The sequence below is a fragment of the Pseudopipra pipra genome, chromosome 12 (assembly GCF_036250125.1).
Source record: "Pseudopipra pipra isolate bDixPip1 chromosome 12, bDixPip1.hap1, whole genome shotgun sequence".
Classification (NCBI taxonomy): Eukaryota; Metazoa; Chordata; class Aves; order Passeriformes; family Pipridae; genus Pseudopipra; species Pseudopipra pipra.
The window spans coordinates 19,822,513-19,848,156 of NC_087560.1; the positions used below are offsets into that span (position 1 = coordinate 19,822,513).

Genomic DNA, 25,644 nt, shown 5'->3' on the forward strand with positions numbered 1-25,644 from the left:
TGGTGGATGTACAGTCTGGGCAAGGAATCTGGGAGGAGCGTGGAGAAGCTGCAGTTGGGATGAGCTCTCAAGTGTGACATAAAAGAGGGCTTTGAGGACAAGGTTCTGGGCTGTTTGAACTTAAGTTGTCCAGCATCTCCTATGAGGTATTAAGAGAGGAGTGTGATTGATGGGTCAGAGTGATCATTTTAGCAGCTGTGTTTTTTGATGGGTTGGAAGAACAAGATATTTATCTGATGTGCCAGAGAAAGGAGGAAGGGATTAGCTGGGATGAGATAAGGACAGGCAAGTTGTTTTGATTGCTAAAAGGGAAAAGAAGGGGTAGATCTTCACTTGCTTTGGTTTTTTTTTTTTTTTTTTGGTTTGGGGTTTTGCTTCTTGGGCTTGGTTTTGTTTCTTTGGGGTTTTTTCTTAAATTCTGTTCAGGAAAATGTCTCAAGGTACAAGTAGTGACCAAAACAGAAAATGGTTGGGAAGGCAACTACAGGTGGTCTGGAGCAGTGGTTCCAGGTGATGGGTAGATTTCTAAGCAAGGTTTAATGCAGCAAGTCTGTACCAGGATGGGGATGAAACTGGGTTTTCTGCCTCCAGTTGCAGGCAGTGGCTTTGCCATTGCACCAGCAGTGCGTGGCCAGTGCAGCAGCAGCCAAGTGTGAAAGGTAAGGAATAGAACCCTGGAAAGGTTTGGGTTGGAAGGGACTTAAAGTCCATCCTGTTCCACCTCCTGCCATGGGCAGGGACACCTTCCATTATCCTGGGTTGTTCCAAGTTCATCCAACCTGGCCTTGGACACTTCCAGGGATCCAGGGGCAGTCACAGCTTCTCTGGGCACCCTGTGCCAGGGCCTCCCCACCCTCACAGGGAAGAATCCCTTCCCAGTCTCTCATCCAAACCTCCCCTCAGTTAGTGTGATGCCATTAAGACGTGGCACAGAGCCTGAGTTCCCAGGCTCAGTGGGATGTTGGGTTTGTGAGCATGGAGAGCTGCCAGTGCTCTCCCTTTCTGCAGGCAGGAGCCTCTGGCACAGCCCACGGCTCTCCCGTCCTTGCCATGTGTCTGAGCCCTGCTCTGGGATCAGTTCAGCTCCGTGGCACACTGGGCACTGCAGTGGCCTTTCCCTGGAAGCAGCTAGGGGTGATTTCAGGAAGTCTGCAGACTCAGAGGTTTGGGAATGGGAGAAGGAAAGGGGAGAGGAGCTGGACTTGCCAGTGTTTAATGTCTCACTGAGAGAGGGAGTTGGATCCTGTTACAAAGGGAGCAGACGGTGCAGACTCTTAGTAAATAGAGTGAGTGCTGTGAGGAGGAGGAGGTGTGATTGGTCACTGCCTGTGTGTATTTTAGAGCAACCGAATTTGTTTCTCAGAGTTGTTTTTTTGAGAATGGAGTGGGTGTGTGGACCAAAGGCTTAGTCACGAGGGGAGGGGAATGAAAACTGTCTTGACTTGTGAAATCAAGTATTTGTGACTTATCCCATTGTTTCCCTGTCTTTGTGTAGTTTTTGTCTTCACTCACACGCTGTAGGAGCGAGCAGTGCTGCTGGACCTGTGTTTGGCACCTACTCCTTTTTGTAGCATCCAGGCATTCCAGGGGCATTCCTGCTCTTTTGCACCCTTGGTCACCCTTGGCTCGCTCTCCCTCATGCCCTGGACAGCCCAGGAAGTATTTAGGGAAGGTGTAGGTAGTGAGACATCTCCCAATCAACAGAACCTGGAGGGTTAAAGCCATGTGGATGATTCAGTGGAAAGCCCTCTGTTCTGAGTCACTGCCGATCCAGGGACCCAGCAAGTGCATTTTGCTGCTGAAGAGGAGACAGAAAAAGGCCATAATTGAGTGTTACCTCCATATGGCTCATCGTGTCGGTTTGGAGGAGCTGGGTGGTGTTCCTGGGTCTCCTGTGTTCCCCCAGGAGTGGTGATTATGGCTTGCTCAGAAGGTTCCCCCACCCTTTGATTGGGGGTGACCGTGGTGGTCTCTGTGTGGAGCATCAAAGTGCTGCCGGGTTGGTGTTGGCCACGACACCGAGAGCTTTGGTGTCACTCACGTCCTGGCTGCACCACAAAGAGGGACAGATCTATTTGTACCCTTTGTAATTTTAAAAACACTTTAGGCCTTGAAAGAACTGAAAGTTGTTTTGTCTTCTGCAGATTCCCCTTTCAGGGCACGGCAGAGGGATGTTGGGCTGCTCCTTCAGGCCGGGAGGGATCTCTCCTGTGGCTTCAAAGAGCTTCCAGTCTTTATCTGGCATTATTGCCCAGGCCAGTGCTCTTGGAGGTTTCCAGATGGCAAGGTGGTGTGAGGGCTGTGTGGTTACAGGATGGGAGCAAAGAGGAGGAGAGCTGTGCTCCAAACAACATTCCTTGCCCCTTTTGTGAGTGCCAGAACCTCACACACCAGTCCAGCCACTCCTGTGTGGTTGGCATTGAAGGCACCAGCCAAGAAGGGTGAGAAAGGAAACCAGGAGGAAAAACATCCCTTGTTTCTGGAATTCTGCTCGTGATTTTCCATAATTTGGCTGATAATGGCTGGCAGTGTCACTGTCACCCTGGAGCAGCTGCCAAAACCACCAGGTGCTTGTCCCCCTGAGTCACCTTGGCCTACCAAGGTTTGACAGAGGACCATGTGAAGTTGCCCTGAAAACCAAAAGCAGCTTTAAAATGTGCTCTGGCTTTTTTCAAGTACAAACTAATATTTACCTGCGAGTCTGCTTCCCTCCTTGTTCCCTCTCCTTGGCAAGCTCAAGATCTGCTTCTGGTTTAAGCTTCATGTTGAAGCATTTATGCAGTGAGGTTCCCAGGACGTGAATATCAAATATTCCTTTGAGTTCGGAGAGAGGGAAGGGGGAGATGACAACAGCAAAGCCACCTGAAATGGCTCTCTGTTCCTGAAATGGGAGTTTGGATGCAGTTGATATTTTCAGCTGTTCTTTATGGACACCTCATGGAAAAGTTTTGAAAAACATCTCATTTGGGGACAGCTCTGTCTCCTGTGGTGGTTGAAAGGTGACCTGTTTTCATGCTGGGTTTGGTTGTGTTTTTTTTTTTTTTTCTGGACTGTTCTTTAGCCTCCAGCTTTTATTACTACTGACATTTACGTGAAAATAAGATATTTGTTTGTGTTGATTTCAGCTTTTTTCCTGCCCCATTTGATGTCACAGCAGCTGGATTTCCATGAGAGCAATAGTAATGATAAAACCTTTACAGGAAAGACCCCGTGCACGCACACGCTCCAGATCCTGTTTGGATGATAAGAATGACTTAGCGTGCTCTGAGATGTGCTTCAGAGAGCTCTTATTCATGCCCTGCTCTCCCACACATCCTGCATTAGTCACAGCTGAGCTTTGAAATTAGACAGCCTCGCTCCCAGCCGTAGCACCACGGAGAGCTGGGGCAGTTTAGGGCAGGGAAAGAGGGAAGGAGAGAGGGAAAACCTCTGCGGTGGTGCTGCTTTCCCTCAGACAGCCGTGGGGACGTGGGGCATCCAGGCGGCAACACCACGGAAAAATGGGAGTTTGGGCGGGCGAGGGAATTCCTCGTGCCCTGCAGCCTGGGGAAAACGCTCTTCCCCCTCCTTTGCCCACAGGTTTTCAGTTTGGGGTTTATTTATTTATTTATTTTTTATTTTTTTCTTTTAAGTTTAATCTGTAATTTAGGAAGGCAGAATTGGGCTTCCATGAATCAGATAATTATGTTGGCCGGAGGGGATGGCTGCTGAGCTGTAAGGCTGCGAGTGGCAGCCTGAAAACAAGCCTTTCATCTGGTCTGGAGAGTTACTAGAAGAAAGGAAGCTTTCAGGTAGGCCACATACACAGCTTCCTTTTTGCTGGTAAGAGTTTTAGATGAGGGGGAAAAAAAAAAAAATATATATATATCTTTCAGGTGAGGCATTTTCCACCTCTGTGTTCCAAAGAACCCTCTTTTCTCATTGTACAGGACTGGTCCCCCCAATAAAAGTAACAAGGCCCTCACACCACCTCCCTTCCTCAGATGTGCTGTAAAACCTGATTATGAGACAGAGAAGTTTACAAAGTCGTTCCTCCAAATAGACACGAGCTTCTTGCAGAGTCTCTGATTTCACCAGTAATTACAGACACAAGAGACTGTAAAATATTAACTTGGGTGAGCTTTTAACGAGGTGTTTGGTGTGAAATGTGCAGCGTTCCCCCAGAGCTCGCGCTCCTCGGGCAGGTTTGGATCCCTCCTGCACTGCTGGTGACTCATAGTGAAGGAAGTGGAGAGCTGTAAAATTAACACAACCTTCTTCCACTACCCTTTTCACCTCGGCACACACCTTCTGTTAACTCCTTGGGGGAACTCCGGGGTTTGGTTGGGTGTTCTGTGTCCTGGGGATTAGGGAGGGAAGCCTGTGGGAATCTGCTCCGGGACATGGGAAGTGATTCACGGGGGGCTGATTCATGGACAACTCGTAGGATGCAGGAGCGGGTCGGAGCCTGGGGAAGCTCCACTGGAAAAGAGAGGTGGTTGATTGTTTGGGAAAAAGGGGAGAGGGTGAAGGCTGAGGAACCCACAGGAGGGTTTGTGTGAGCAAAGCTGAGCAGCCCAGTGGAGAACAGCCCCTGCTCACAGAGCTGTGTGGAGTGGATCCCAGAGGACATCCCTAGGGAGGGAGGAGGTGGGATGGAAGTGGGAACATTTGTGGGCTCAGACCCCCTTGTTTGTGGTGTGCTGTTAATTGGCACTGGCTGTGTGAATAATTACAGATGTGAGCTGCTGTTAAACCAGCCCAAAGAGCCAGATAATGTAGAGCCAGAGGAGTTAAGGCAAGGCTTAAAAGGCCTTGTAATTCCAGGAGAGTATTGATCTGGGTCTTAAGTACCTGAGCTGCTTTGGAAAACGGGAGATGGGCACTCTGGAAAATTTCACCCTGGATCTTGTTCTCCCTGCGGGGGAGGCCCAAACACAGATGTCAAACCTGGAAATAGCTGCTTTTCAAATTACAGGAAAAGCAGCAACGTTTTCACTGTATAATAAAGAAAATAACAGCAATGAACCTCGAGTAGCCTCAAACTATTCAAAACAAGATAATTGGAGGCTGAAGCACAGGGTATTTTTAGTTATATCTGCTATAAAGTAAACATGTTCTTTGCCCAGGACCACCAGAAATGTTTCCATACGAAATGTTGGCTTCGTCCCAACTTGATAGAATGCACAAACATTTGTCTGAGGAGCCAGTTCTGACTCCTGGTATTTATATGAAGTTTCTGTGGAATTGTATATATTGGGAAGGAGAGTCCAAGGCCTTAAAACTGTCGTTTTTCCACACTCCCTCTGATAATCCCTTTTGCTTTTGTGAGCAGACGGTTCTCTTTGGGGCAGCAGTTCTTGGTGTGGGACTTCTGTCTAAACGCTGTGCAGCACATTAGTTTCTCTTCTCTTCCAGCAATTAAGAAGCATTGTCTTTTCTGGGTTCTTTTGCTCTGGTTTTAGCCGGGCTGTATCAACAGCTGATGCTAATTTGCAAAACTCTCCTGACTTCAGTGAAAATAGGAAGATTTTTTCCATACAGTATCAAGAAGATGCATGTAGAAAGTGGGTATTAAATGTAAATCAGTATAAGTACCATGGAAGCTAACAGAATAACTGAATTTTACAGCAGCTTTTTTTGCCTTTTTTATTCTTTGTGGTGGCCAGCAGGACCATGTGCTCCAGTTAGTAAGTCTTTGCTGCCACGGTTTTGTTTTAAATGCACTCTGTGTTGTGGCAGATTATCTGAGTCTCGTTGGCATTTCCATCCATCCATTTTCTCCTTCTGAAACCCCTCTGAGTGTACAAATACAGCCCCATCAGCGTGCCTGGAATCTCCTGGGAGAGAGGAAGTTGCTGGTTGGCTCAGATGAAAGTGTGTTGGGTTTTGGATTTCACCATTGGAGTTAAAAACGGGATTCTGGGAAGAAATGACGGGCTCTGATGATAAATGGCTTTTCAGAAAGGCACGTTCCTGTCGAGAGGCTGAACCTCTTCTGGGCCTCCTTCCTCCACCCCCAGGCCCCTAAAGGCTCAGGCACAAATAAATTTAGATGAGTCTGACACAGATTTGGGCAAATAAACTTTGCTGAAATGAATACACGGGCTAGAACTGCTCAGAAAAAATGGTTTTCATGTTTAAAGACAACTGGGCAAGGGCTTGGAAGTGGTACCTTCAGAAATACAGATTTTAATTAGATCCCTAACTCTCTACTGCACAGTAGCAGAAATATTGGAATATATATTAAGAAGTTTAGAACTGGGTTTATAATTAAGCCTTAATTAAGCATTAGGATGTATTCTGTCCTGTCTGGGGTGGGAGGGTGAAGGACATGCATGGTTGGGCCTCTGAGGTGTCAATCTTCTGTGCCCTGGCTATCAGAAAAAGGAGGAGCTGAGGGATGGAGGGGCATAAAATTACCAAATGGCTAAAAATAGAGGGAAAGGAGCTGGGTTTGGGAGCCACCAGCCAATATCCTGTAGCTGGGGCAGAAGCAGAAGGGGTGTAAGTAACAGAGATCACTAAAAAGCACCGAGGAAAAAATAGGTGCATCATGATACTACAGGACAAAACAAGAGCTATGTGGAGCTTTAAAGAAATGTCAATTAAACTGAGTTCTGTGCAGGCCAGGAGGGAGGAGAAGAGGGAGGAGAAGGGGACACAGCTCGGGGAGGAGAGGACGAGCAGAGGCGGCTGCAGAGCAGCAACAATGGGCAGCCAGTTTATGGTAAACCAATAAAACCTACTTATGTCTGAATCTGAAATTAGACTCCGAAAAATACGGTCTCAAGGCACCTGCTAAAGTGCTTAGCATTACTGGAATCTTAATAAATGACTCATGCTGTCAGAATCTGATCCTGACATCAACTCTCCGGGCTGTGTTTCTTCAGCTCTGGGGGGCAGGGAAGGGGAAGGCTGCAAAGGAGAAAAGACTCAGGGATGGAAAATGGGTTGTTTGAAGCCCCCCTAAGAGATCTTGGTGTTTTTTGTATTGTCACCTCAAACCCAGAGCAAAGTGAGACTCGAGCAGGAGAATTAAGGAGCACCAGAAGACACAGGAATTGCTCTTTGCCTTGGGAATCTTTACCTGGTGCTGCTGGAGGTTGTTTTGTAGAGGGTGTGTGGTTTCCTTCCAAACCCAAAGGGTTTTTCAGAGGGAAGAACAAGCAGATGAGAGTTCCTAGCACAGAATAGAGGTGATCATTGGTAGCACTGAGGGGGAGATGAATCCTTCACTCCTGCTCCTGGCTCTGACACAAACTGTTCCTTTGCTTTGGGATAATCCTTTCACTCCATTGCTTTGAGGGTGGTAAAAACCTGCCCTCTCCATAGAGGTGTGTGGCAAATTCCATGTGTGTTAATTATTTTAATCTCCTATAAATCTAAGTGTTAAACAGAAGGATTAATTATTAGTTTCCTCTCTGGCAGTGAATTGCAAACCTCACAGGGACTTTTATTTCAAGAACTTGAGTGACAGTCCTGTGAAAACTGCCCCAGAACTTGGAAAATTCAGCCATGCCAAGCAAATGGAGGGGAAAGACATGGCAAGGGCTCAGCTCTGGGGTTACAAATGTGCTGTGTGGGGCAGTTTTTTAATTCACTCTTGTTGATTTGGCCGGGATTCAGGGAAAGTTGAGATTTTATCCAGCTTCTCAGTGAAGGCCTGTGCACACTGCAGAGCTCTGCACACAAAAGCCAGGCTCTGCTGCAAGAAGAAATGCTTATTTTCCTGGTGTAGAGCAGATCCAGGGCCAGGGAGGAACCACTTCTCATGTTTAAGAGAAAATCACAGCCTGTGGCCATAGTTCTTGCTGCATTTTAGAGCAACTTATTTGTCATGGCTTTAAAAACCAGCTTCTCCTTGTGGGTTTTAAATTCCATAACTTCAGCTTTTCCTTCCTGGTTGGTTTTCTTTTTTTTCCTTCCCCCTTTTTTGCACGTGTTGGGGTTACTGGATACCTGAGCTTTCAGGCATTTTACTCTCTTGGAAGATTAATGGCAGGGATATAAGGCTGTTGGGCTTTGCAAACAGGAGTGAATGTGCCTGAGTGGGGAGGGGAGGGATCTCTGAGAGATTAAAACTGAAGATTTCTGAGCTTGACAAAAATATCTGTAATCACTTATTGCTTATATTTTATATATATATATATATATATATATATATATATATATATATATATATATAAAATACATAAGCAAATATATAATTATAATATATAATTATAAAATATACAGATATAAATATATGTAATAACTTTTTGCTTATATTTTTATATATCCTTGATTAATATATATGTTTTATAGATATATATATTTGCTTAATTACTACTGCAGTCCACTGATTTCAGCTTTACTTCTGAAGAAGGAGGAAGGGCACAAGAAACAGTTTCATTACCCATCTAGATAAGAGGAGGTACAAAATGCTCAAAATGTAACAGAAAATAACAAAACCTTTCAGAACGTGGGGTGGGTTTTTTGTCTTTCGCAATCCAGGATCTTACAAATTAAACACGGTTAAAAAAAGCAACCACAGAACAAACCCAACCAAGAAAAAAAAAACCCCAACGACAACAACAAACCCCAAACAACCAAAAAAAAAACCCAATCGGGCCTGGAAATCAAATTCATGTTGTGCAACTTGATATTCTATTTACTCCTCACTCTTTTTCAGGGGATTGTTTAAAAAAATAAAGCCTGGGTTTTTCTGTCGTTCCTTTTTTCCCTCCCTTCTCTGTTTTTGCTATTAAATGTCATTGTTGCCCTTGGGTTTTTGAGACAGAGCAGCATTTTCATGTGTTAAACTCTCCTAGTAAATGGCTTGTTACAACATGTGAGGACGGATCAGTCCTACAGGTGGTTTTCTGGTTGGTTCTCGTGACCACCTTGCAGTGGAGAGACCCTTTTAAGATGTAAGTGTCCCACCAAAAGAAATGGTGCTGCTTTTGGAAAGAACCAACACTGAATTTTTGGCCAGAGAATATTGATAATTTGAAAAGAAACCCTGTTAAATAGTATGGAATAATGAATGTATGGAGTCAGTTGCCCAGGGAGATCTGCTCCACACAGGCTGTTCAGAGAGAGGGGAGAGGGAGGAACAGTTGAACATCCCAGTGGAAATTTTGCTGCTTAGATTCTGCTCATTTTCATGAAGCCAAGCCATGCTGAGCTCTTGGGTGGTTTGGGGAGTAGTTCAGCCTTGAAGATCATCTTGTGCTTCAGACCAGGCCCAAGAAGGGCCAGGAGCTGTTTGTGCCATTGTTTATGATCAGATTACTCTGCACAGGGAGGTGAGACCTGAATTTGGGGCACCCCTGAGGGCTTTAGGAGAGCACAGTGTCTGCTCATCTCATCTCTTGTCCCATCTCAGCCACACCAGCTATTTGTTGCTTTGGAGAAAATACTCCTTGAGGGTTGAGGAAAATATTCCTTGAGGGTTGAGGAAAATACTCGTTGAGGGTTGAGGAAAATATTCCTTGAGGGTTGAGGAAAATACTCCTTGAGGGTTGAGGAAAATATTCCTTGAGGGTTGAGGAAAATACTCCTTGAGGGTTTGGGCAGGACAGCAGGAAGAAACAGAGCTGCCCTGCTCCTTAGCCACGTTCTTCCCCAGATGTTGTTTTGTCCCAAGTCCCTTCATGAGGAGCAGGAGGAGAGATTTCACAACCATAAAAACACAATTAGCCCCCGGGGCTTTGGGGAAATCTGATTTCTTGTACCTTATCTCCTTATTGAGGGGAGAGGGGAGAAGGGGAGGTTGTATTTGAAAATAAAACATATGGCTGTGTCATTTTAAAAAGTCTTTTTAGATAAGATTGTCGAGAATTCCATTTCTTTCTGCCTTAGGGACAGCATTCATACCAGAGCCCTGGGATGAGGGGAAGTGCACTTTCCCCTCCTGCTCACTGGGAAACTGGTTGTTATAGAGAGTTTCTTCTATCCTGGGAAATGTAGGGAGAGACCCTTCCTTGCAAATAATCCCCAAGTCAAACATATTTTGTGTGAGTTCAACCCAAAATCTGTCAGTGCTGCTGTGACATCCGTGTGCTGATGGTGACTGGGAGCAGGAATAATATTTGTTGCCATTGTGTCTCCTCTGGGATATTTGGAATAATCTCTCTGAGTCTTTTCTCCTTTTTCCTCTCTTACATCCAAGATCTCCTGCCAGGCAGGCAAAGAAGTTTGAAAAGAGAACAGAGAATCAGTCCTGGTTTGCTTCTTGCTTCAGCCTCCTCCCTTTTTGTTACATTCAGTGGATATTCTCACACTCTCATACATATTTTTTAAAAAATTTCCCAACCTGATTAATTTTGAGGTCACATAACTCCAGTCTTGGCCCCACTGAAATCAATACCCAAATTCCCACCTTCCATAGAAGTTCAGCTCTAGACACTGGTGCTTTCCCTGTGAATATTCCACCTGGGAAGAGCAGTTTTTGGCTTTCCTGTCTTTTTTGGCTTTTTGCCTTCCTCAGTGTCATAGCAGTGTTTACAAGAGGTGTGTGTGATACCAAGCTCTGCCAGAGAAGCTTTTGGGAAAACTCTCTTAGGGCAGCCAAGCCTAGAGCAGCCTCTTGGAATAATTGTTTGTGTGTTTTGGTTTGGGTTTGTTTTGGTTTGTTTTGTCTTTTGGCTTGGCTGCCAACACAAAGAACCAAGGGAAATAATTCCCAGTAAAAATTTCATTTTTCGTGTGTTTTTTTTTTTTCACTTGTTCTTAGACAAATGAAAAAACAGAAATATTTCATTTCACCAAAGCCCTCAAGTGTTTCATTTGGGTCATTAAGAAAAGCAAGGGAAATGAAGGGTTAGACTTCAAAGGAAGTGCCTGGGGGCAGTTCTTGTTCATTCAGGGTGGAGGAGACCCTGCTCCAGCTCTTTGCTCTGCTGGAGAGGAGCTGAACACACTCTTCTTGCTTCCCAGGAAGGTTTTTCCTAGGAAGAGGCTACTCAGGGGTGAAGATAGGATTAGATGAAAAATGAGCTGTTATTTGCTTTCAAGCTGCAGTTTGGGAAATGAAACTGGAAGCCTTGTTTGTTTGTAATGTTCCTGAACTTTATGTAGATAAATTAGATAAGTTGGAAGGAAAGGTGTGTGTGTGTCACTTCTGGATGATTTTGTCCCGTTGAAAATTCATGTGTCCATGTTTAAAAGTCCTGTTTTATTATCACAGGCTTTAAGATGTAACACCTTTACATTCACAGCAGGAGTTGTTGAGAGCTGGGCAAACACCCTGTTTGTCAGGACACACATCAGTGTTTAAAAATACCACTAAATCAATGTATTCTTGCTTGCTTTTGTCCCTGCCTCCAAAATAACCATAAAATTAGTAAATCCAGGGCAGGGCTGTTATGTGGTGAGGTACTGGGAAGGGATCCTTCCTTGGCAGGGTGGGCAGGCCCTGGCACAGGTTGCCCAGAGAAGCTGTGGCTGCCCCTGGATCCCTGGAAGTGTCCAAGGCCAGGTTGGATGAACTTGGAGCAACCTGGAACAGAGGAAGGTGTCCCTGCCCGTGGCAGGGGGTGGGATGAGATGATCTTTAAGTCCCTCCCAACCCAAGCCAGTCTGTGATTCCAGGATTTCCCAGTTTTTGGAGGTACCCTGAAGGCTGGGCCCGGATCGCTCCCGGTGCCGGCGACCGGCACCTCTCGGGGTCGCGTCGGGGTCGAACCGACGCGCTTTAATCCCGAGCTAAATCCTCCCATCCCTGTTTTGCTGCAGATCCCTGGATGGCAGGCTCCAAGTATCCCACAGGAAAGGCCTCCCCCATGTGATCTACTGCCGGCTGTGGCGCTGGCCGGACCTGCACAGCCACCATGAGCTGCGGGCCATGGAGATGTGCGAGTACGCCTTCAACATGAAGAAGGATGAAGTCTGTGTCAACCCCTACCATTACCAAAGAGTGGAAACCCCAGGTACTGCCAGATCCATGCCCAGTCCTCCTCTTCTCCCTCCCAGCACGAGGGATTTCTAAGTGTGTTTCTCCGTTGTATTTATTATTGATGATAATCTCTTTGCTGGAGGCGGTGGAATAATTTATGAATCTGCACCCAGGGGGGAAAATATCACTTGGAGTGGATGAAATCCAGTGGCAGGGTGTGTTGTTGCCAGGTTCCTCCTGTGGCTTTGTGTGCACAGAAACCACTCACACACGCAGTGGGAACTGTGGTGGTGTTCTGCGTGTCCCTAATTGTTGGTGTGAAATTAAGGATAAACTTCCTGGGAAGAGGATCTAAGAACAGCTCCCAGCACAACTAAACTTCCTGTTCTGGAGTCTCCTCCTGCCTCTGAGAGAGGCTTTTAGGTGGAGCTGCAGCTCCTTGTGTCAGCACAAGTCTGCAGAGCCAGTGGGGATGTTTGTGCTGATCCCACCTTGCTGCTCCATTTGATGTGAAACATTCCTTTTCAATCATGTGCTATAACTTCTCTTAAATGGCTTTGCAAGAAGACCTGTTTCTTTGCCTGAGAAGGGGCAGAGAGTCCAGGTGTAGTTCTGAGTATCCCACCCCCAGCTGGGATGTGTCAGGAATAAAAAACACCTTTACCTGCTCTTATTCCAGAAGGAAGCACCAAATTGGGTCCCTCCATTGGTGACTTTGTGTTCCATGTATTTTAAGGGTGTAACTCCAAACTGGTTTCTCTCATTTTCCAGTGTTTCAGTCACTCTGTTTTAAAGCTGTTGTGTTTTTTCCCTGCCCTGGTGCAGTGTTGCCCCCGGTGCTGGTGCCCCGGCACACGGAGATTCCGGCCGAATTCCCGCCATTAGACGACTACAGCCACTCCATCCCAGAGAACACTAACTTCCCAGCAGGTATCGAGCCCCAGAGCAACTACATTCCAGGTACCACATCCCTTCCATACAGCCAGCACAGGGAAAGGGTCACACTGCACAGGGAATCACGTGTATTCCCAGCTGGAGGACTGGGAAGTCTTTCTTCCCATCGTTACTCCCAACTTGGACAAAAAGAGGTGCGAGTGTAAATGTCCTTAAACTCACCTCTTCCCTTCACTTGTACCTCCTGAGTTTATTGTGAAATCCAAAGCTTGAACGTGCCCTCAGCAGGTTTAGATTGGAGTGAAATCCAGTTGTTTTAATTTGAGTCAAACTCTCTAAATTTCTGATGGAGTCGAGCTCTTCTATTTCTGTGTCTCTCTCACAAGCAATTTACACTTTATTTGCATGGACAAACTGTGCAGCTGCACTCCAGGAGAGGAAAAATATGTGGACAGAAAACTGTGTCTCGATGGCTTCAAGTTTTAGGGGCTGGAAATCCAGATTTTTTGTTTCCCCCCTCCTCTGTTATTCACATCCTGGTTGGGTTGGCTCCTCCCTTCAGCAGCTTGAGGAAGAAAAGTAATAAAAAGGAATTTTGTCTCCTTGTGAATAACACAATGAATGGTTTTGGTGTCTAAACTCCAGACTTGGAATGGTTTGGGTGTCTGAAATCCCAACTTTTCATGCAGTGGCACTGACAGTCTGATCATTTTATGCTTTAGAAACCCCTCCTCCAGGATACTTGAGTGAGGATGGAGAAACCAGTGACCACCAGATGAATCCCAGCATGGATGCAGGTAAGTCACCTTCTGCCTTTTGCTGCAGCTTTCTGGGTCATACCAGACACCCTCTAAAAGTTTTTCTTTGGGCAGTGAGGATTTGAGGTGGTTTGAGGAGTTTTATCCCAGTAGGAGTGTAAATGTAGCCTGAAATCTCATCTAGAGCACAGGGCTGTGTGTTTGAGAGCTGAAAGGCACAACATGTTCCTTCTTCTCTCCAAATTCCACCATTGGATTCTACTAAGCAGGAGCCTGAAACAGTAAAGACACACCCAAGGATGGGAATTTGTCTTGTGTTTTGTGTCCAGGTACAGGAAGATTGTGCCCTGTTCTGCAGAGGCATTTTTCTGGCTATTTATATAAATAATGAAGAAATAGATAACAAAGAAATAAATAAGATAAATTTCGATCATAAAGGTAAATTTCGATTATAAAGAAATCTGAACTTAAATGTCCAGTTTACCTATATTTCAAAGAACCACAAGCAGATTTGGTTTTAAAGGGGTTTATCATTTCAACACCAAGAAAGTTGAGTGCCTGGGTTCTCTCTCGTTGCCAAGAAAACAAAGTAGCCAGGTTTAGGATGGACCAAGTTTAAATGGTTGAGGACAAAATTCTGCCAGCTGTTTGGTCAGATCTGTACAACCTGATCCAATACTCCACAGTCCCAAACCCAGTCAGATTTGAGGATATACAGTGTCATGTTTCCAGCTGCTGTGAGTATGTTTTGTGCCTGGCAATGCAGAACCAAGCTCTTCAGTGTCCAGCTCACTGGGTTTGTCTGGAGCTGTCAGGATGATCCCTGAAATTTTCCTGGCTGCCAGTGAAAGTAAAACATCCCAACTCCACGCTCAGTTTGCAAAATTAATGGGTTAAGCTTCAGTGGAGATGTAGCAAGTTGATCTAAGTAATAAGTTTGGAAGCTCATGTAAGGATTAATAAACATCAGAGAAGCTGCTGGTGTCAAAAAGGAGACTGGAGTGAGAAGTGGGTTATCCCTCCAACAAGCCTGGGCAGCACTGAGGATCCTGGGTGAGCACTTTCCCTTGTGCAGATGCCACACCAATAATTATCCTGTCTTGATTTTCAGGTTCTCCAAACTTATCACCCAACCCCATGTCTCCAGCACACAATAATCTGGGTAAGCATGTGAGCTCGGGAGCTGGGTGTAATTACAGTCAGGAGAGTGACATTTTAATGGTGGCATTTCGTGAGGTTGGGCACTTCTGATGAGGTTGTGGGCACTGCTGATGTTCCTTTCCACTAATCCTCTTTGCTGTGATAACAGTGGTTCATAGTAACTGTGTAGGAAATGAAGAAATCTGAACTCACATCAGATAAAAAGGCCAAGAAATGTTGGCAGATAAATACCAGAAAGAATGAGGGAAGGACTGCAGCAAACCCTCCCTTGTTTGATTACGTGACTTTGCAAGAATATGTCCTTTTCTGTCTGTTTTGCTGCTGGGTTTGTGTTCTTATATGTTTAAAAGATACAGATTGAGTTGTTAAATTTTGTCTCCCAGAAAGTCACTCAGTAAATTTGGAGTGCTTAGTGGTCTCTTATAACATTCCAATGGTTTTAAACTGACAGGGGAGGCAGGTTTGGATTAGATGTTGGGAAGGAATCCTTCCCTGGAGGGTGGGGAGGCCCTGGCCCAGGTTGCCCAGAGAAGCTGTGGCTGCCCCTGGATCCCTGCAAGTGTCCAAGGCCAGGTTGGAGCAACCTGGGCTAGTGGGAGGTGTCCCTGCCCATGGCAAGGGCTGGAATTGGATGAGATTTAAGGTCCCTTCCAACCCAAACCATTCCAGGATTCTATTCCCTACCTTCAATGTGCTGCTGCTGCCCTTTACTTTCATACCTCCAGACTGAAGGTCTGATCTCCATCAGGCTGAGCTCTCACCCTGTTGGAATTGCTCTCCATGGTGTGCCATAAAAAGCCCTCTCAGCTCTGCCTGGCTGCAGGATCAGCTCTCCAACTGTTCATTATCCAGCAGACAGAGGCCACTTGAGATTACTCTTGAATAACCAGGGCCATAAAGTTTACATATGCTTTTAATCCTGGCACGGAGGACTTTGACACTGCTCCAAAATTTGTCACTCATTGGCTGACTTGTGGATATCTTGGGGCTGTTGAGGAGGGGATTTCTTTTCCCTTCTTCTTTTTTTCCCCTTTTTTCCCCTTTTTTCCCCTTTTTTTTCTTTTTTTTCTTTTTTTTTAAAAACATTGCCATGGTGCCACAAAAATTTTATTTCTTTACCTGTTACAGCCCAAGAAGAGAATAAATGGCTGAGTAACCTTTATTTCCTTTTTTTGCTGGAATCTATTATGCTCCAGGGTGCTGCCTGGGAGCTGATGAGATTTTATAGCAAAAAAAAATAATTTTCAACCTAAAAATAAAAAGCCAGTTACGTGTAAAAAAACCCAACCTGGCAAGTTGACTGTGGCATCTGCCTTAGAAAAGAGTTTCTAGGAAAGAGGCCCCAATCCATAACAGGGACACTGGTTATTAACACATGTCAGATGTCTCGTGTGCTGTCTGGTGACAAAAAATAAGTAGAAGCAGGTGAAGCTGGTTAACCACAAGGAATCTCTTTGTAGTCTAAGGAGCAGACAGCAGAAAAGCACTTTAACTCCCCAGCATTAAAAGATACCTTTCAATTTTGCAAGCCAAATATTTATTGCTCTCAGACAAGAGCTTCCCCGAGTGAAGAACTCCTCGTGGCTTTTAATTTTATTGTCAGTTTTTGCCCGTGAGGAAGCTAGAAAATAATAACTAAATGAAATGGCACAGAGATGAGCAACACTCCAAACTGTGCCAGGGCAAAATTGGCATCAGCTGCCCCTTGGAGATAGTTTATCTACAAGAAGGAGCTGCTACAGCAGGGGAAGTGAGCACAGACCTTCAGCCTGATGGTTCCTGCAGGCCAGGAAGGGCTCTGAGCTGCAGCACTCCTGCCTTGGCTGTGCTCTGGAATTCCATGGATCAGAACACTCCACTGTCTGGGGCTGGCCTTTGATCTAACCAGGCTTTCCCTGGATGTTTGTGAAGAAAATGGGACAGAAATTTAAACCCCACAGCAGAGTGTGCAGGGAGGGTGTTTCTCACCCAGGGGAGGGTGGGGGATGTTCAGGGCTTTGCCACAAAGAAAATGATGTCCCATAAAGGGTTGATTTGTTCCTTTGAGCAGAACGACCTGGAGCTTTTAAGACACTTTACTTTGTGTAAACTGAACTTTGCACTTAAATCCCATGGCCATATTCCAGAGAATTACAGGGGCAATAAACTGGCACGAGGCAGAGGGAGTGGGACACCAGAAGCAGGGTGAGTTTGGGCTGCAGGGGATGGATTCCAGCACAAAGCTGGAATTTGGGATTGAAGGAACTCAGGGAGTTTCATCTTTCCACTCACAGCCACAAAAGTGTTGCAAGGTAACACATTGGGGAGCTTTTTTTCCCTCCTTTCAGCTGTGTGTTGGATTTGGGAGCGTTCTGGTGTGAGTCCAAAGTTACAGCTGTCACATTTTCAGTTGTCAAACGTAAGCTTTCAGTGGGAGCTGCAGAGATCCAGGGATCTCTTCCCTCTTCCCGAAACACGGGCCGGGGAAAATACAGAAAACAATCGAAACAAAAGGAGAGTTGCCACCATTCTGTGGACATTGGGAATGAAGTCAGGGAGCTGAGGCTGGCTGAGGGCCAGCCCTGTGGTCCATGGATATTGTTGTTTGGAGGGAGGCAGCCCCTTGGAGCACAGGAAATCCATTGTCAGGGTTTGCTCCGCGCAAGACTTGACGCAAAAGCTGTGAGAGAAACGAGCACATGCCCCACAGTCACATCCAGCAGTCACACAGACCTCGGGAACACTGTGTTGAAACTCCCTTTCCCAGAGGAAAGCCAGCCCTCCCCTGAGCACAGGGGGAAGGGAGCACATCTATTCATCCCTTCGTTCCTGGGGAGGGAATTAGGATTAATGCCCTTGGAAAACATCTCTCCGCAGCTTCTCAGTATCAAACACATCCACTGAAACGAGGAAAACAACTTGTCTTGGGCTCAGAGCACATTAAAAAGAGAGCAAAGCAGCCAGGAGATTGTTTCCCTCCAGAGTGAACAGGCAGGACTTTCATCTTGCAGGGAAGATGCAGAATGGGAACATCCCAGGGGACACTTCAGACAGCAGAGCTGGGCCAGTCAAGGCTGGGATTGTATGAGGATGATTCAGGCAGGATTTGCCTGGTTTTCATGTCTCCTGTTGTAGTTGATTGTGTGCCCCCTCAGGGTTCTTTGGCTTTAGCAGAGCTCCAATCTTTCCCTTTTCCCCAAGCAGTAAAGCCATAAATTGAAAATGAATATTTAGGACAGCTCTAACACAAGAGGAAACTCGCCTATCCCAAGGCAGCTTAAGCTGAAGTTTAAAACTACAAATCACAGGAGAAAGCAGCATCATTAAAAGCTTGGTTGCTGCTTTTAGAGGCAAGTTGTTCTCCAAGCCAGGATTTGTTGGTTTGTGTCTTTCCTCAAGCTCCAAATAGGCCGGAAATCAAATTTCTGTCCCTCCTTCAGTGGGGAATCCACAGTTCCCTGGAGCCCCAGCCAAGAGGAGGTGGTTCCTGAAGGGAAGGACCACGAAACCATGGAGAGCAATAAAGGTTTTGGTGTTTTTATAACTTGGATAGTACCAATCTGAGGGTGTTACTTTGGGATCAGCAGAAGTTGATTTGATTTTTCTGGAGCTGAGCAGCCTTTCAATTAGAGGCACTTGCTGTGGAGTCAGAGCACAGTCATGTGGAACACAATCTGTTTTCTTAAGTGGGTGGACCCACCTTAGGGGACTGATTAGTGCTGGTGATTGCTGTGCCTCTCCCCAAAACTGCTGGAGAAATGTGCCTGGTGTGGCAGTTCCCAGTGGAAAACCATCCAGGAGGAAAAGGCAGAGACTTGTGTGATTCCTGGATGTGTTCAGTATCTGTGCAGATGAGGACAGGGACTTGCCTTTAAGCTATAAAATTGTTGAAAATGTGAGGAAATGGCAGGGAAAAGAAGCTGGGAGTGAGTAGAAGCTCCAAAATTCCTGGCCTTGGAAGATTGCTGAGGATTACAGAGTTCCCCTGATGCACTTTTCTTCAATTCCTTATGGCAGTCAGCAAAGCTGGTAACAAAGCAGAACCCAAAGGGTTTTCCCTGATTATTGGTGACTTTGAGAACTCATACAGTGCAGTGACAGAGAGGAAAGCAGGATCTTTGGGCTGGAGCCAGACTGCTCCAACCTGTGCCTGAAGGTTATGGCACAAGAGCAGGTACCAGCTGAGAAAAGACTCCCAAACCTGTGCAGAGACTTGGTGTGAGAGGAGGCTGGGATAGGAAAAACCTGCCTTGGATTGTCTGGGAGCTGATCTCTTAAGCCCCAGATTGGTGTGAGTGGTGCAGGAGCAGCAGATGGGAAAGCCTCTGGAAAAAGCTGGGCTTTGCTGCTCCCTGTTAACTCCTAGGCCAGATGGGGAGCTGCTCTGTGCTGCCTCTAAGCACCACTTGAATGGATGGGAATGAAGTGATAACTTGGGGGGAGGACTGGAGGGAATTCTTCTCTTGCACTGGATGTGGGGAATAGCACTTAGGAATTACCTTAGTCTGCTTTTCACTTCCCCTGCTCGGCAGAGTCTTGGCTCACAGCAGGACTGGGCACCTTCTAGAGCTGTTTTTCCAAGAAATTTGACTTGAGCCTTCCTCTGCTGGAATTTCCTCGGCTTCACTGGGAGCAGTTAAATCATTCCATGGCATTTGACTGTCCCACCTTGCTGGGCTGTGAAGTGTTGTCCTCCTGAAAAAGCCTCACTCTCCTCATCAACTTGGGTCCCTTTGCTTTGGTCCAAGGGCTGAGTGAAACCAGAACCCCAAGGAAAGAGATGTGCCATCATCTCACTGGGGAATGAATTTGCTTTGGATGCTTTGACAGCAAGAGCACTGAGATTTTTCTTTTATAATTTAATTCTAATTTTCTATTTCATTTAATTCTCATTTTTAAGTCACTTTAATGCCAGTGTTACACACAATTTGGGGCATGTTTCAGACAGCTCTACTGGTTTCATCAGTGGCAGAGTCAGTGAGAGGGAAAGCTGGGCTTGCTGGCTGTGAGTGCACAGATTTAGGGTTCAGAGACCTGTGCTGTTGAGAGCAGGTTTGTGCTCTGCTCTTTCCAATTTTTTCTGTTCCTCCCTTTTCTCTCCTTTTGGGTCCTGGCTGCCTAAAAGTGATCCCACGTTCCTTTTCCTAGTAAAGCTAAGTTTATTTTTTGAATTTTCCCCAGTCTGGAGGTGCTGCAGTGCCCCCCCCCTTGCCAAGTGACCAACCCTTGGCTGTTTGTGATCCTTCCAGGGGCCAAAAGCTCGAGGGGGGGGTGACATCACCTTTTGGCTGCAGCCCATTAAAACCCATCAAGTAATTAAAGTTTGCTTAAAGTGAGCCTGAGGAACGAAGCAGGACAACATTTCCCCCCAACCCCTGTTTTTCCATCCCCTCCTGAGGGCCTGGCAGTCACTTGGGTTTGTGTTTCCTGCAGACCTGCAGCCCGTCACCTACTGCGAGCCGGCCTTCTGGTGCTCCATCTCCTACTACGAGCTCAACCAGAGGGTGGGAGAGACTTTCCACGCCTCCCAGCCCTCCATGACCGTGGATGGATTCACTGACCCGTCGAATTCCGAGCGTTTCTGCCTGGGTTTGCTCTCCAACGTCAACAGGAACGCCGCCGTGGAGCTCACGAGGCGACACATCGGTAATTCCCGCCGCCTGCCCGAGGTGGAGGGGGGAGACCTGCACGTGGATCCCTTTGATTAGCTAACTGGCACAAAGTTGGGAAGATTTGGAACACTGGTGCTGGAAAATCCATGGAGCTTTAGGAGGCTGGTCTTCCATAAGGCAACGCTAGTTGTGGTTTTTTCATCTAATCGTCATAAAAAACCACACCCAAGGAACATTAAAATGGGTGCATGGAATAGAGACAGAATTCCTGGGTACTTAGGTGGATGTCAGGGATAATTGTGTGTATTCCTTTTCCCTCCTGCACTATTTGATTTTCTGACTGACCTTTTATAAATAGAGACTTAGTTCCTCGGTTGTCATCTCAATTTCCACTTTTCCTGCTTATCCTGCAGGGTGACATTCAATTTGTTTTCAGTTAAACTTGGGCTAAATAGAATATCCCAAATTCATGCAATTTTACTAAAAGGCCAAATTTCTTTTTCTTTGCTGTTTCCTCCTGACTTCTATCAAAACTGAACCTGATTTTTGTCCTAATTTTGCTCCCCTTTCCTGAGCAACAGGAGAATCCTCCCCCTTGTACAGGAGGATCTTTCCACACTTGTTTCAAATATGATTTCTAGCACTAAAAAAACCCAAAAAACAAAAACCCACCAAGATTCCAAAATCAGGTTTTAAATCCAGATGTTAAATCAGGCTCCTTATGCTCTGTGGAAGGATGAAAGCAAGATATTGAACTGGGAGTGTAAGACCACAACAAATGTTTAATTGAGCAGCCAAAGTGGATTCCTGCCCTTTGTTTCTTTATTAACTGAGATTTTAATGATTTGTGAAAACACCTACAGGAGATGTGTGTTTGTCCTTGTACAAAACATCATCTCAAACAACAGGCAGTGAGTTGAAAATGCTGTATAATTTATTACCAAATCAATAAATAAGCAACCAAGCAGTTTGTCCAGCTGGGATGACTTTGAGAAAGGGGCTGAAAACCACGTGTTGACTGATAGAACCTTGGCATGGAAAATATCAGGGTGTGTTTGGAGGGAGCTCTGGGCAGGTGGGGAATGTTTGGGATTGGCAGGGGGGGCTGGAGGTGAAATTCTGGCTCTATAAATTGGTTCCTGCCTCCCTCAGCTCTCCTCACTCACAGACCAATTCACTGGCGTGTCCACCGGGGTGGATTTTCCATCACCCATCATTGAGGTGCTCCAGAGCTGCCTCATGCTGAGGGTTCCTAAGTCTCTGCCAGCTCTTGGAGCAGGTTTTGGAGGTGATTTCTGTCTCATCTGACTGTCCCCTGTGCCCTGTGTTTCCCAGGAAGAGGAGTCAGGCTCTACTACATCGGCGGGGAGGTGTTTGCCGAGTGCCTCAGTGACAGCGCCATCTTCGTGCAGTCCCCCAACTGCAACCAGCGCTACGGCTGGCACCCTGCCACTGTCTGCAAGATCCCCCCAGGTAAGGGATGGCCCCCACCCACTGCAGGATCCCCCCAGGGAAGGGATGGCCCCCACCTTTTGCAGAATCCCCTCAGGTAAGGGATGGCCCCCACCTGCTGCAGAATCCCCTCAGGAAAGGAATGGCCCCCACCTGCTGCAGGATCCCCCCAGGGAAGGGGTACCCCCACAGCTCCACCTTCTATAGGATCCCCTCAGGTAAGGGGTGCCCCCACAGCTCCACCATCTGCAGGATCCTCCCAGGGAAAGATTGTCCCCCACAGCTTCACCTTCTGCAGGATCCCTCCAGGTAAGGGATGTCCCCACAGCTCCACCTTGCCCAAGATCTCCCCCGGGTAAGGGATGGCCCCACAGCTCCACCTTCTGCAGGATATCTGCAGGGAAGGGATGGCCAGGATATCCCCAGGGAAGAGGTGTCCCCACAGCTCCACCTTCTGCAGGATTCCCCCAGTGAAGGGGTGTCCCCCACAGCTCCACCTTCTGCAGGATCCCCCCAGTGAAGAGGTGTCCCCCAGAGCTCCACCTTGCCCAAGATCTCCCCCAGGAAGGATTGTCCCCCACAGCTCCACCTTCTGCAGGTTATTTAGCTGGGCTTACCAAAGCTGATTTTTTACAGTTAAAAGTGTATATATATTTAAAAAAAAATGGACTTCTTTGTTCAGAAATATTTGACTAAAGATTGCTGTTCTTTTGAGAGGAGACCCACACGCTGCAGGCTCTGGCCCCTCTGAATGGGTTTCCTTTCTCAGATGTTTGGGAAGCAACTGCCAGTGTTGCAAACATGACTTAATTCTCCAGCCACATCACAAGAGTCCACCCTGGCTGGAGTCAACATCTGCAGGCCCAACCCGCCCCCATTTCCTCTCTCCATCCAGCTGAGGAGCATTTTTTGGCCACCAGCTCTCCCCACTTTCACCACAGTCCTTGGCTGCCTTCTCAGCTCATCCTCGAATCTCTGCTGGGTTCGAAGCGGTTTCTTCACTCCCTCGTTGCCAAGATCGAGTCATTCCCGCTCCTCCCCGTGGAGAGACCCATTCCCAGCCTCTGCTGAGCTCTGGGCAGCCTGGCACTGGGATCCTCACCAAAACTGCTGCTCTTTCTCTGTGCCCTGGTGCTCTCACCCTTCCAACCTCTGCTTTGCTTCCCCTCAAACCCCTGCCAGGCTCCTGCCCCCTGGGCTGTGCTTTTCCAGGGGCCCAGCAGTGGTTCCTGCAGCTGCCTGGGGTCACACTTTGCTCCACACAGCTCAACCCAGAGCTGATGGCAAGGTGAGAGCAGCCCCAGAGAGGAGGCTCACGAGGGATTTTTAGAAAAGTACAATTCATCCCAGTGCAAAAGGTTGTTTTTCAGCCTTGGCCCATGTGTAATCCCACATGAGCAGCAGTTGTGTGCCAAGTTTGGGAGTTTAACTTGTTTGTGGTTAGCTGGGAGAAAGCAAGAGCAGCAGCACTTGATTTTTCAAGAGTGATGCATTTATTAATTTATTTAAACTACGAAGGATGTGATTTTTTATTTCACCTTTATCCCCTAAGAGCAGTCAAATAAGCTGTTTCCAGTCTTTTAGCTGGGACTAAACACTGGGGAGAAGAGCTTCAGTTTTAAAAGGAAAGTCTTTGGCACCTGCTGGTGAAATGGCAGAGAGGATTTGAGCAGGAGCAGCTCTGCCACCAGCCCCACCAGCCTTCTGAACCCTCAGAGCTGCTTCCTGCCTTGGCAGGATGGTTTCACTTCAGAACTTCTCCATCCTACTGACAGACCCCATGGAAATCCAGCCCCAGGGAGCTCCTGTTTTTATCCTGTGCATTCCTCCCCCTCAGGCCCTGCAGTGATCACTGTGATCAAACCTTACAGTCACAGCTGGGCTTTCAACCCCAACGTGAGGGAAAACTGTACAGGAGAGACAAGGAGGTTCCACAGGAGGACCCAGGTCTGGTCTCACCCATCACAACCTGCTGTGTGGGCACCAGCATCCAGCATTCCCTGTCCTTGTCCTGCTCCCTTTCCAGCAGATGAGCTGTGAAAGTGTGTCACCCTCCATCCCTTCCTCTGAAATGCTGTGTTTGAACAACCTGGGTGTGGCACCACGTGCTCTGAGGTGGTGGCAGAGCAGCTCTGAGGTGGTGGCAGAGCAGCTGGAGCTCCTTGCCACCCTGGGGAGGGATGGGTTCGGGAATGGATGGGGGGAAGGGATGGGGTCAGGAAGGGATGGATTTCTCACTCTCATTACACTGATGCCTGGTCCTTGTCCTCTTCTCCTCTCACAGGGTGCAACTTGAAGATCTTCAACAACCAGGAATTTGCTGCTCTGCTGGCTCAGTCAGTGAACCAGGGCTTTGAGGCCGTGTACCAGCTGACCAGGATGTGCACCATCAGGATGAGCTTCGTCAAGGGCTGGGGAGCAGAGTACAGGTCAGGCTTTGGGAGGAGACTTGGCTCTGTGTGTGTCTGTGCTTGCCTTCCACTCCTGTAATTCCCAGCCTAGGAGGGTCCTGCAAAGCCCTTATTCCCATTTGAAGGGTGGGAATCAGCCCAGTGTCCGGGTTGTAGCTGCTGGGAGTTGATCTCACCTCTTGTTTTTCCCCATCCTGTTTGTGCCAAACACACCTCATGGGGTGCACCTGGAGCACCACAAGTGTCTGGTACAAACCAAGAGCTTTACCTGAAGCACAGCAGATAAATCCAGGTGGGCCAGGGAGGGGACTCCTACAGGTTTTTTTCTTAAAATTTGATGTTTCTTTAATGGTTTGAGTGTGTTAGGACTGCACTATTATCAAGATAGGACCAGAGAATCATAGAATCATGGAATGGTTTGGGTGGGAAAGGACCTTAAAGCTCATCCAGTCCCACCCCTGCCATGGGCAGGAACACCTTCCACCAGCCCAGGTTGCTCCAAGTTCTTCCAACCTGGCCTTGGACACTTCCAGGGATCCAGGGGCAGCCACAGCTTCTCTGGGCAACCTGTGCCAGGGCCTCCCCACCCTCCCAGGGAACAATTCCTTCTCAATATCCCATCTAACCCTGCCCTCTGGCAATGGGAAGCCATTCCCTGTGTCCTGTCCCTCCAGGCCCTTGTGGAAGTACATCCAATGTGAGTGTGGGTGCTTCCTACAGGTTGGGTTTAATGCTTCTTTTAGCAGGGACTGATGGGATTAAACCAAAGCAGATGATTGGCTTGAAAATCTCTATTTGAAAGAACTGTTTGAGTTGCTGCAAAATTACAGTTAAATCTCCTGCTCCTTTCCTTAGGGCTTGTCACAGCGCACGGGCTTAAATGTGGGAGAAACAGGATCCCTGTTTCTGGGTGATGTGGTTACTCTGAGCACACAGGGCCAGTGGGGATGGTGTGGGGAACAGAGTATTCCATGGCTTGGGCTGCTGCCACCCCTCTGGGACAGGGAGCAAACACCCAAGGGAGTGAAGTCAGGGTTTGATGGGACAAGCAGGGGAGACGGAATTCCTTGGAAAATGAGCGTTGTTTTATGAGAGAGAAAGCTGGTGAGGATTTAAGCCAAAAGTGATCTGGAAAGATTGCCTGTGTCCCCTTTGATATGAAAGTCTGGGGGAGTCCCTGCCTTGCTGAGGCTGTGTCCTGCTGCTCCCCATGGCCCGTGGTGGGCAGGGAGATGCCCTGGGATCAGCCCCGGGATCAGCCTCGGGATCAGCCGGAGCCTGAGCCCGGCACGTTCTGCTCCCACTTTCTCATTTCTCCAGATGTTTGGAGTCCATTTTGTTTTGAAATGGTCCTGCCTGGGGGCGAGGGCTGGCTCTGAGCCAGGGCAGGGAATGAGATCCAGCTGAGCTCCGTCACTTACGGAAAGTCGGGATCTCGCTGGGGACGGGAGGCCCCGAGCCCTGCACTCAGCCCGGAGCTGCTCCCGCCTTTCCCTGCCTCCACATCCTCCCTCTGG

At 47.4% G+C, this 25,644-nt stretch overlaps 1 protein-coding gene across 5 annotated transcripts in view; it reads left to right on the top strand.

Annotated features, from left to right (window-relative positions):
- The window catches only part of SMAD3 (SMAD family member 3), a 69,308-nt gene that overhangs the window by 37,664 nt on the left and 6,000 nt on the right, over positions 1 to 25,644 (top strand). For 4 of the 5 annotated variants that reach the window (XM_064669295.1, XM_064669298.1, XM_064669299.1 and 1 more), the window contains 7 exons: positions 11,701 to 11,894; positions 12,686 to 12,820; positions 13,477 to 13,551; positions 14,624 to 14,674; positions 20,086 to 20,298; positions 21,600 to 21,737; positions 24,001 to 24,145. In XM_064669295.1, coding sequence (XP_064525365.1) covers positions 11,701 to 11,894; positions 12,686 to 12,820; positions 13,477 to 13,551; positions 14,624 to 14,674; positions 20,086 to 20,298; positions 21,600 to 21,737; positions 24,001 to 24,145 — 951 coding nt within the window. The remainder of the gene's footprint in view (positions 1 to 11,700; positions 11,895 to 12,685; positions 12,821 to 13,476; positions 13,552 to 14,623; positions 14,675 to 20,085; positions 20,299 to 21,599; positions 21,738 to 24,000; positions 24,146 to 25,644) is intronic. The other variant, XM_064669296.1, reaches the window with a different exon arrangement.